Source organism: Sphaerodactylus townsendi, linkage group LG01 (assembly GCF_021028975.2).
Source record: "Sphaerodactylus townsendi isolate TG3544 linkage group LG01, MPM_Stown_v2.3, whole genome shotgun sequence".
NCBI classification, from domain to species: domain Eukaryota; kingdom Metazoa; phylum Chordata; class Lepidosauria; order Squamata; family Sphaerodactylidae; genus Sphaerodactylus; species Sphaerodactylus townsendi.
The window spans coordinates 122102872-122115034 of record NC_059425.1 but is presented as its reverse complement, the minus strand read 5'-3'; the positions used below and the strand labels follow the sequence as shown (position 1 = coordinate 122115034).

The 12163-nt window shown below is 41.1% G+C and overlaps 2 protein-coding genes across 8 annotated transcripts in view; one reads left to right on the top strand and one right to left on the bottom strand.

The window, feature by feature from the left end:
- AK9 (adenylate kinase 9) overlaps positions 1–3480 on the bottom strand; it is a 94378-nt gene extending 90898 nt beyond the window's left edge. For all 7 annotated transcript variants that reach the window (XM_048492898.1, XM_048492906.1, XM_048492913.1 and 4 more), the window contains exons 1-3: positions 3399–3480; positions 2930–3054; positions 1805–1868 (exon numbers count right to left, since the gene is read on the bottom strand). In XM_048492898.1, the coding sequence (XP_048348855.1) occupies positions 1805–1868; positions 2930–3049 (184 nt within the window). In that variant the 5' untranslated portion in view covers positions 3050–3054; positions 3399–3480. The remainder of the gene's footprint in view (positions 1–1804; positions 1869–2929; positions 3055–3398) is intronic.
- A 671-nt stretch (positions 3481–4151) lies between these two features.
- FIG4 (FIG4 phosphoinositide 5-phosphatase) overlaps positions 4152–12163 on the top strand; it is an 88025-nt gene continuing 80013 nt past the window's right edge. The window contains exon 1 of the mRNA XM_048492888.1: positions 4152–4435. Within this exon, the coding sequence (XP_048348845.1) occupies positions 4373–4435 (63 nt within the window). The 5' untranslated portion in view covers positions 4152–4372. The remainder of the gene's footprint in view (positions 4436–12163) is intronic.

Sequence of the window (12163 nt, the reverse complement as noted above, 5' to 3'; positions counted from 1 at the left end):
CAAAGTGTGCTCCTATTACCCTATTCCACAGCTTCTAGCTAACTGTCCTGAGGTGACCCAGAATATCTGGGTGGATTTGGTAGGCATCTAACCTTGTCAGCTCTCAGTTCAGACCTTAGTCTTGGGGTATAACTAATTAACATCACCTCAATTAGTTACACCCCATGAGAACGCACATCTCCCTTAATCACTTCTCAACAGCAAGAGATATTGCAACAATGGCTTCTTCCACCCAAAGTCTCCCTGATAGGTTCAACAACGCAGAGCAATACCAGATCAAGATTCTAAATATGTGTATATTCTGCGTCCTATTTAAGTATCTATTGATTTGACTTTCACATATACTTGAAGAACTCAAATGCCAATATGGTCATTCAAAGATATTTCCACATTTTTCCTACGATGAAAAAATAATAACTACTATGCTATGTTCCTTAGCTTTTGGCAGAAACATTTTACAAGTTTCTATTGCCTTTGAAGTTTCATCAAATAAAATGAGATTGCGGCCTGTTTTGTCTATGTTGGAGTTCACTAGTAGGACTCAATCTAATCATCCTGCAAGCAACTCAGCTTTGTTGAATATAACAAATTGTTCTGCTATACCTACAAGCATTACCTACAAACCATCTTCAAACCCACCAGGAAAATACAGCAGATGCTACGTTCTACAAAGGACAAGAGAGACCCCCTCACTTCTGCAGGAGTCTATCGCATACACTGCAGCTCTGGAAAGGTCCACAAAGGAACCACAAAATGCAGCATTCAGACTCGTATTAAGGAGCACGAAAGGCACTGTCAGCTTAACCATCCTGAAAAATCTGCAGTTGCAGAACATGTGTTAAACAAAACTGGACATAACATTTTATTTGAGAACACTGAAATTCTGGACAATTCAGAAGGTTACTATGTCAGACTGCACAGGGAGGCCATTGAAATTCACAAACACTAAGACAACTTCAATAAGAAAGAAGAGACTCTGAAAATTAGCAAAGTCTGGCTCCCTGTACTTAAAAAATGGACTGATAACCCCACCCGCAATACAGTGCACTCAACCACACATTTGCATATCAAGTTCCACCCAAAACTTAATGACTGGTTCCCCACCCTGGGACATGGACAATACATCACACTAAACTTTCACTTCCCACTAGACACAGTGAGAAACAGACTTTTCTCTGTGATACATCTCTGAAGATGCCAGCCACAGATGCAGGCGAAATGTTAGGAACAAGATCCACCAGATCACGGCTACACAGCCCAGAAAACCCACCAGAACCTGTTCTGCTATAGCTTCAGGTATAGATCAAATTAGCTTTGGGTCTTGTGCCGATAATTAGACTATGGCAGAATTAGACCCAAACCTGCATGCTGATATTATAATACAAATGTACTGGTGGGATCTTTGCTACATTGAAGGAGCCTTTCATTTATTCAACAAATTCCCAAATAAATAAAGTCTTTACGTGGTAGGGTATTGCATAGGAGAAAATGTACTTGGTTTTTGTTATTGCTGTAAAAGGCATGTAAGCAGCCATGTCACATAAGAAATATTCATTGAGAGTTTATCAAACTCTCAATTTCAGCAGTGCCACAAAAATAGGCATTATATACAACTTGTCATGACATTATGGTCACTATACATAAATGCCTATGACCGATGCAAAACATTCACTTCTCCATTACAGTAGCATGAGTTTTGATTCTGTATGTGTGTTTCAGACTTCAACAGGCACCACTGGAATGTTAATAAGCAAATGAAAAGCATAGATAGCATAGAATGTTAACAAATGAGCACAATAGTTACCATCTATGAGTGTGCATTTCCAAATCTGTGCTAATTTTGTAGCGAATGTTTTCTTCCCAACTCCCTTGAAATGAAAAAGACAGTTTAAAACTAGAATTATTTTGTAATACATAAAATATTGGTTGCAAATGCACAGATTGATACACTGAACTTAACTGTAATAGCAACTAGAAAAGTTATTCAGGCTAGATGCCACTAGAACAGAAATCCAGCATTTTTTCACGGTATATTGTACAGTATATTTCCTGTACTTTAAATAAACTAAAGCTGTCCTCAGGCCATCCTTGGTGGCTTTCAAAGCAAAATAACATTAGATGTTTTTAACTTTGCTAACCCTAGAGGCTAAAATAACCAAACTAATCTGATTCTGTCTTTATGAGAGTTCCATGCTGGAAAAATATAAACTGAAGCCATTATTTCCTGCTGGTGAGAAAACTGGTAGTGATGCAAAATAAAAACCCAGCAAATTTAAATTTTTGAAGGGATGTCTTGTTGAAGATGGAGCAAGCTGGTTTTCTGCTGCTCCAGAGACTAAGACATGGAGTAAGGAACTCAAATTATGGAAGAAATTCCACCTAAACATTAGCAAGAACTTCCTGATGGTAAGGGCTGTTCGACAGTGGAATACGCTGCCTCGGAGGGTGATGAAGACTCCTTTGGAGGCTTTTAAACAGAGGCTGGATGGCAATCTATCAGGAGTGCTTTGACTGTGTGTTCCTTAGTGGTGAGGGTTGGACTGGGTTGGACGGTTCAGCTCTTGAGGTCACTTCTAACTGTTTGAGTTTATGATTCTGAGTCCAACCCCGGTTGGGAATGGGCGGAATACAAATTCAATAAAATATATATTTTTTTAAAGCCAATGGCCTTAATTGGCAAGGCCTGCCCAAAGCTTTTAATCATAGGACATATTAAAGATCATCAATTTATAGCGTCACTATAAGTCAGTAGCAACTTGACAACATTTAACATACACACAAACATTAAGTCAATTAAATCTGACAGCACTTGAAAAAATCATTGTGACTGCAAAACAAAATTGCTGCTGAGAACCTGAGGTGGCTGGAAGTTTCAAATATCAAATCAGAATGAGGTCCAAGTTTAATCAAACTGAAAATTCTGTCTTACCGGTTTTCCAAGGACGAGGAAGCAGGTCGGCTTAGACATAAGAAATGCTTTGTCAGCTTCATCTTCACCATATAAATCTACAAAGGGATAAGACTGCTCTGGCTGAGGAGTTGACATCATTACACCTACATTACGAAGGAAGAGATTATTATTAAAATTATCATGTGTGGTTGATTTACAGGCAGGTAGGCATTTTTGATCTTAAAAAATTATGTTGCTGTAACAAAAAAAACATTGGTCAGTTTCCAGAGTGTAGGAAGAGTTTCTTTTCAAAAGCAGTATTCTTGAGTGGTTTTTCATCCACCTTAATAAACAGGCACCTGGTGGCAGCACACATTTTAGTTCAGCACATACTTTCGAGCACTAGGGCACTCTAACATTGCTACCCCTCTAGAGTTAATGTGCCCTAAGCCATCTTGAGTACGCAAGTAGGTGGCATAGGGCAGGGGATCATCCAGAGACCACTTACAGGGAGTTTAGCGCCAGCGGGCCTTGAGTGTGATACTTGGCCACGGTCTGCAGAGATTTGTGTACCCCTTGTAACCATGGAGACCGTCACCCGATCCGCCTCTTGGTCCCTCCCCACTCGGGTCACCCAATCAACAGAGCCGAGGTCGGGCCGCGCTTCGCGAGTCTGATTTTTGGACATGGCACTTGTAGTTTTACTGGTCGACGGCGACGTCGGTTGGGACATTAACCCCTGATGAGGCGCTCGTGACGCGGAATTCTCGCTGTCCCTGAAATAGGATAGGGAGCCGAAGGGAAGAATCCACGTTGGCTGGAGGCGGTTTTTTAAAATCATATTTCTATCTCGAAAGATCCCAAGGCGGCTTGTACAGGATACAGAATGAAAATAGAATTGATTTGGAGACACTCTTCACGGGGATTTAATGGCGTTTGCTGTTAAGTGAATAGGATGCAAAATTGCACGCAAGGACCTAATCGTGCTCAGACCTAATCGTGTTCAGTGATCTTAATGCTTAGGGCTCATTGTGCTTAATCCTTAAGGAAGGACGCTTCAGATTGTCCAGCGCCTTATTGGCGGCGGCACTTAATATAGTGTAGAATCCCACCCCACCAATCGTCGCAATCAAATGTAATGTCTGCCCCACACCTAGGACGACAGGCAGGAATCCCACACTTAAAATGGCTGCCTCAGCCTCAAGCACTGTCAGGTGACCTTCAGCCGTTCTTCCTTTGTCATTCTTCTGCGACTGCTCACAATGAATGCTGGACGACCTGCCTCTGGTTCAGCGGTGGACGGAATTAATGCTCCGTCTTGTTTTCGCATTGGGTCTCCCGTTGGTTGAGCGAGGAGAGGGTGGCTTTGTGGTCCTCGCTACCTCCCCTTGAAGCCAGAGTCTCCCGAAAAAGAAGTGACGCCCCAGCAGGTCTGGGGGTGGGCATCAGACTGAGGGAAAGTCCCTCTCTCTTCCCCCTACGATGCCTGTTTCGGCTCCGATCATCAGCTCTGTGCAGAAGTTGGTGCTGTACGAGACCAGAGCTGTAAGTAACGTCACTACCCCTGCTTGTCTCTCCTAGTGCTTGACAAGCCATGAGTACTGCGGAAGCAGGCAAGGCATGTGACTTTTTCGCTGAGAAAGAGAGAGAGAGAGGCAAGGGGAGTTCAGTGAACGCAGTTTAAATCTTGTGTTCAGAAGTCTGACCATTTTAGGACAACGTTTTAAAATTTATCCCGGGCACTTGTTTCTGAATAAACTTCTATGTATTTTGGCTGTTGATGGTGCTGACACTACTCAAATGCATGTAGAATGAATTGCAAACTTAAGTACTGAACATGGGACCCTTCACCTCAAATATTTCCCTTGGATTCCGCTTGCCCATAAGTTTATTGTCAAGCAGATGCTTATGATAGTTGTCAGAACTTCTTTCCTTTAGACATAAGGTCAGGTGTGCAGGAGCACATACATGGTATAGCATAAGAAATCATGGGGGAAGGGTGTGTGTTGTGTTTTACCACCACTGCATTTTTGCTTGTTTATTTAGACATTTGTGTCTTGTTTGATCTCATATTTAAGGTAACAAATCATTAATCAAAATAAATAGAACTGATCAAACAGCTCAAAATGCTATTAACAATTTCATGTTCAGGAAAATGTGGTTGCAATAGTTAAGTGAAACGTCAATGTTCTGAAGCAGCACATCTCTCTGAATACCTGTGTTCATGTCTGTGTGGTTTTTGAAAAACATGGTTAATGTGTTGGATATGAAACTGGACTAGATAGGCCCTTGGTCTGATCCAGTAGAGCTCTTACATTATTTCATGAATCTGTTCAGGAGCAGCAGTGGTGCAGTGGTTAAGAGCAGGTGTACTCTAATCTGGGGAAATTGGGTTTGATTCCCCACTCTGCCGCCTGAGCTGTGGAGGCTTATCTGAGGAATTCAGATTAGCCTGTACACTCCAACACATGCCAGCTGGGTGACTCTTCTGAACTCTCTCAGCCCCACCTACCTCACAGGGTGTTTGTTGTGAGAGGGAAGGGAAATGAGTTTGTAAGCCCCTTTGAGTCTCCTACAGGAGAGAAAAGGGGATATAAATCTAACTCTCTCGCCTTCCTTCCTTCCTTCCTTCCTTCCTTCCTTCCTTCCTTCCTTCCACTATGAAGCAACATGATTGGCATCTCTACAACAACTAAGGATGTTTTTGCATTTCTTTTTTCTCACTGGGTCTACTTATTCTCACTTCTACTTTTGACTTATTTTATATAGGGATGCTTGCACATCTATCAGCACATCTACCCTTTTTGCCAGGGGTGATCATGAATCCAATAAATCTCTGTGCTGGTCAGTTGTTTTTTTCTCACTGGGTCTCACTGCAACTATTGGCAGTCATCTGAAGCTACTCTCAGCTGCATCCCAGAGTTCCTGAGATGCAGTAAATGTAGTGGAGAGTTAATAAAAGACCTTATTGATTCCTGCGTTCTAGTTCAAGTTCTCAGCTAGAGAAATGGAGGACAAATCACTTCTTTTTCCCCCACCCAAGTTCTTTGCGTAGGCTGCAAAGGAAAAGAAACAATCTCTTTCTCCTCTCCCTTTTGTTGTAAGGAGATCAGAAAAACTATTTCTGTTCCCATTTCTCCAGAGAAATAGAAGTGATCTCTTTCTCTTCCTTTTGCATTGCTTCTGATCTCCAACTTCACCATGTAGTGATTTTTATAGGGTGGCAAGATGTGTGTGGTTAGAAACCCTTTCCCAGGTAATCCCCAGTCAGCTGTGAGTTGGTATCTGAAACCTGCTGAAATTTTCCTGTGTCCAGTGAACACTACAAGGCTAGAATACAGGAACTTGCTGGGGGAGGTCATAACCCAGCTTCTAGCTGATCTCCCAATCAGTGTTGATTTAGTTTCTGACCAAAAGACAGCTGCAATTTTATTCAGCAGTTGTTCAGGAGCATATTCCTGATGAACTCACAGTCGCATTGTCCACTGCCTGGAGATTGTGAGGAATGAGGTTATACACTTACACTTTCTTTAAAATCCGAGTTTACTGCAGCAGTAGTGTTGCTGATTTCCTGAAATAAAGTGTCCTTCAAAAGAGGCTTAATAGGATGTTATTTACCTGCATGCTGTGCAAAGCTTCTGTTGCCCATTTCCCCACATTTAGCCTCTATTAAAGCGACAAGACACTTTCTTCAGGAAATGGTATATTTATAATTCTTCTAATGGGCGTTATCTATATCTATATCTATAACATATATGTTAGTAAGTTACATGAGAAATAGCGTTGGTGTGTTCTGTAATATGAAACATTAATAAAGCATATATTAATTCCATGATGAGTACATCTAGAAGTGGCTTTTGTCACTAGATTCAAACTATGCTCTGGCTGGAATTATTAGTAGACCAGGTATGGTTAAAATTGTGTTTAAAAGTGAAAAGCTTGCTTTGTCCAGAGCTTGCTTGATTTTAATCAAAGAATGGAATATGCTGCCACAGGAGGTGGTGATGGCCACTAACCTGGATATCTTTAAAAGGAGCTTGGACAGATTTATGGAGGAGAAGTTGATCTATGGCTACCAATCTTGGTGTTCCTTGTTCTATGATTGCAAATGCCTTAGCAGACCAGGTGCTCTGGAGCAGCAGCAACAGAAGGCCATTGCTTTCACATCCTGCATGTGAGCTCCCAAAGGCATCTGGTGGGCCACTGCGAGTAGCAGAGTGCTGGACTAGATGGACTCTAGTCTGATCCAGCAGGCTCTTCCTTATGTTCTTGTGGATGAGACTCTCCACTCTTCAGGAAGAGGCTGTCTGGTAAGATATAGAGTTTGCATTATTGCTTTTTGAAAACTACTTCACCTCATTGATCTTACGCCTCTGTCTCAGTGGGGCGCAGCCAATTCTTGAATCTATATTTGAACTGAGTATGTTTGACATTAGTTTGTTTTTGTTTGTCTTTGTATTTTCAAATCTAAAAGAGGACACTCGGTGGGGGCCAGAACTGCACTAGAGTTTTCTTCAGTGACAGCTGATTTACTACGAGCTGATGTAGGAAAGTTTCAGTGTGTCTCTAGCTCCTCCTAAGCTGTGACAATTGAAGTCTTTTTCTTCTCATCAAAGCATCCTAGGGTTTCAAAAAAGCATTATCCTTTCCTTTATTACAAGCCCAGAGTCTGATGGTATAGCAAAGATATGGTGTGACCATTACTTCATAACAGGGTGGGGGGTCTTTATCCTCAGAAGAGTTTGGACAGAGAGAATGCCATTTCCTAGACTTGGCTGTTCCTTCCCCTAAGGAACAACTTGTAACTGGCTTAGACTATGAAGTCAAGTGCTTAAGAGACTTCTATGGTGGGTGGAAGATATATTACATTGAAATACAAATACCCCAAACCGTTCTGAATTTCTAAAACATAATTATTAATTTTCAAATATGTACAATAAGGTCACTGTGGAAGATAAAACCTACTATTCTAGGATATCAAACAGTATGCTAATACATGGTCTGTATGCCAATACATGGCCTGACCATGCTTTAATGCCAAAATTGGCTTGTAACATTTGAGAGGCTGAATAGAAGGATACAAGAATCAGATCTATTCTGGTGTGGATATCATGTACCAGGGATTAAATGTGTCATCTTTTTCCATGTCTGTACTGGGGATAACCTCATTAACACGAAGTTGCTTTAACACACAATTTATGGGGGGAAAGGGATAACTCACCTCCTCAGAGGTACAGAACACCAGACACAGAAATAATGTATTTCTGAAGATGCTACAAATGGCTTTCAAGGTTTGAAATTTTGAATTGACCTTGGGAGCAGATTGAAAACCAGATTGGGGGTCACATAATGAGTTCTACCTGCACCCCCCAAGATTGGGGTCACATAATGAGTTCTACCTGCACCCCCCAAACTATCTTCAAGGATAGTCCCAAGTACAGGACGTTGTAATAGTCTAGTCTAAATATAATTAGGAATATAGCCTGGGTGCTTGAGAAGTTGTATGTCCCACAAAACTGAAGTCTCCTCATCTGAATAATGATGGTTGAAGTTCCTCTCACTGCTGAATGGATACTTAGGAGGGGGATTTGAGCTTGGACAAGATAGCTTACATGGCAGGCATATTCTAATATCAAGGAATTCCTTTCCCCCCTTTTCCAGGCTCCTCGAAACTGCACAGCTTGGAGAAGTGGGGGAATGGAGGTAGGAATTGGTTTTAGAAGATAAGTATCCCTGGTTTCCATTGTTCAAGCCTAGTTCCCTCTTCCCAAAGAATTCTTTAAGCTGGGAGCCTTTAATTGTCTAAAAGATCCCATAAAGAAAGTCCACATACTGCTGCCCCCGCCCCCCCCACCCAGCTTTATTACAAAAACCACATAGGGTTATTGAATATGCACTTGGGTACAACCGCACATGGGATTACGCTGTATGCATATTACCTGATTCCTTTTTTGCATCACAGCCAGTATGAGTAGCTTGCAGAACATTGCTAAGGCTTAAATCTTACAAAACTGCCAAGCAAAAGTGTGCATCTCTTTTCTCTTCGGAATTATTTCAGTGACTTTTATTGTTTTAGGGATAATAGACTGGTAAGCTTAATATACAATAATGCAGTATTGAAATCTCTTCTCGTGAGTGTTTAGTTTCCCATGAGGAGATAATGAACTTTTCCTTTCAATCAGTTAAAATGGTTGTTTTATAACCTTTGATGAAACAACACATTCTTAATTTAGATAAAGGATTCTGTTACAAGAATCGTTCTAGCTCAAGCAGAGTTGTGATATTAAAAAATCAAGACCCACATGAATGACTAACTCTGAGAGATCACCCCAGTGAATCCTGAGATTTCTTCCTCACGCCATCTAGATATATTATAACTGCTGTTTTTATTATAATTTATGGATGCCTGTGATGTTTTTATGTGATTTTATGTTGTACACCGCCCAGAGCCCTCCGGGGATTGGGCGGTATACCAAATTAAATAAATAATAATAATAATAAATAATAAGTAAGATAGATACTCCGTTAGTTTCTGGCTTTCCTATTCACTGTAGCGATTGGAGGTTTTAAGCAGAGGCTAGAGGGCCATCTGACAGCAATGCTAATTCTGTGAACTTACATCATAGAGAGAGGGCAGGAACGGTTGCACTAGTGCTGGGCTCTTGTGGCCTTTTCTTATATGCCCAGGGTAATGCCAATCACTTTGGGGTCTGGAAGCAATTTTCTTCTGGCCAAATTGGCCAGGGATCCTGGAGGTTTTTTTGCCACCTTCATGGCATGGAGCAGAGGTCACTGGAGGTGTGGCAGGAGGGAATTGTGAATTTCTTGCATTGTGCAGGGTGTTGGACGAGGTGACCCTGGAGGTCCCTTCCAGCTCTATATTTCTATGATTGTATATATCATCTATGTGTTTGCATCTTTGTTGTGTGTAAAGAACTTCTGTGCTCATCCTGGGCATAAGTTATTTTATACTACATCTTAACCATCATCTCACAACATAGGGAAGAATCAGTAAAACAACCATCAAAATATATACAACAGCAAAACAAATTAAAACCCAGTTTAGTCAGTAGACATTCTCTCAGTCATGTTAAGCATTGATGGCCAACAGTGGGTGAACATGTTGTAATGGCCATTGAGAAGTCTCAGATAAGTGAAATTCTGAGTATGCTAGTCGTCACAAATATTTTTTTTGTTTTCAGAAGTATTTGAAAGCTGCTCCTAACTTTGTGAAAGGACTTTCTGGAGGAGGTATACTGATAGTGAATGGGGAAATGTTAGCTGCTCCTTTTAAATTCTGTTTATCGTTTTGTGAAAAAAAATCATGAGATTGTGAGCAAAGCATCATGCTTCTTATTATTTTCACACACCAACATAAGGTTAGAACTGTCTGCTTACTTGAGTTTCATGGATTGAGGGTCATAGAGTTTAGGCTGACTTCTAAATAAATATGCACATAAATAACAATAATGTGCTGTTGGTGTAAACATGCATTCTGTTTTCTGCAAAACAGCGGTGTCGGTTTTAAAAAGCAAGAACAGCACACCTCATCCAGTCCTGCACTCTGTTTGTGCTGTCAATTATACTCAGCATAGAAACTAATTTAGTTTTATTTGCTCTTTTGTCACGTAGTATATATGGTACAGCTGGCTAGAAAGCCACCTAAAGATTGCAGTCAGAAACAGAAAATGTAGTAAATGACATCTGGGATTAAAAAAAAAAGTTTAGTGTGTCAAAGTACAAAAGCCAATTGCATTAATAACAACAAATTGTTAAAATAGGTGACATTTGATTTTTCTCAAAGAGCAGTAATAAGTTCGATTCTGTTACACATGTGTTGTATTTTTTTTAAAAAAACCCTTACTATAATGGTGCCTCCATCAGCAGATGAGAAACTTTGGACCAAGCCCACTATTCTTTGAATTTTAAAAAATTTAAATAACAGGTTGTCAGAGGCGTTCCTCCTACTGGGCAAAGTGGGCAGCTGCCCAGGGTGCCACCTTGTGGTGGGCGACAAAATTGTAGGTTCGTTTGTGGGGGATTTTGTATTTTCAGTGTTTTTTCTGTTTTTGGCCTGCAGGGGGTGCAGATTTTAGGCTAGCAGCACCACAATTTCAGGGATGTTTTGGGAGACTCTCCTGATGATATGATCCAGGTTTGGTGAGGTATGGTTTAGGGAGTCCAAAGTTATGGACTCCCAAAGGGAGTGCCCCATCCCCCATTGTTTCCAATGGGAGCTAATAGGAGATGGGGGCTACACCTTTGAGGGTCCATAACTTTGGACCCCCTGAACCAAACTTCACCAAACCTGGGTGGTATCATCAGTAGGGTCTCACGAAGATACTTAATAATTGCACCCCTGACAACAGGCACCCCCTAAATTTCCCCAGATTCTCTTTTTAAATCCACTCCGTTCCTGCCAATGCTTGTTTTCTTTCTTTCTTTCTTTCTTTCTTTCTTTCTTTCTTTCTTTCTTTCTTTCTTTCTTTCTTTCTTTCTTTCTTTCTTTCTTTCTTTCTCTCAATGCCTAATAAAGGTTATTATCATCATCATCATCATCATCATCATCATCATCATCATTATTATTATTATTATTATTATTATTATTATTATTATTATTATTATTATTATTGTAGATTTCACAGCTGCCAGATCTTTAGCTGGTTGTGGCCTTCATTACAATTCGAGCCTCACCCAGAGACCTAGGAAGTTGTAATGTATCGGCGCAGTATTCGTGTGGATACCAGCAGGGCTGCCTTCTGAATTTGACCAATGTGAAGATGTTTCAATTGCTGCCCTAGTGTTTTCGGGATGGCGCCCAGCATGCCAATTACCACTGGGACTACCTCAGCTGGTTTGTGCCATAAACGCTGAAGCTCGATTTTCAAATCGTGGTATCTAGTGACCTTCTCGTGTTCTTTTTCAAAGACCCTGCTGTCATCGGGGACTGCCATGTCGATGATGTGCACCCCCCGCCCCAGCCGCCTTGTAGCTATGCCCAGTGGCGTATCTAGGCAAACTGGAGTTTGCTGCCCCCGCCCCCCCCGGCAGCTGCCCTCCCCACCGTGACCAAACAATGATTTTTTACACCAGGTCGTTTCAAAGTCACCATCACATTATAGAACATGCCCCAACTCACAAATCTGAACACAGCAATAGGCCATGCCACACAGCAGAAATAATTTTTTGGGAAAACATTTTCAAAATGCTTTCAAAATGTTTTATTACTGTTATTAAAACATTTTATGGTGTTGTATCCAGTCCCCCTAATTG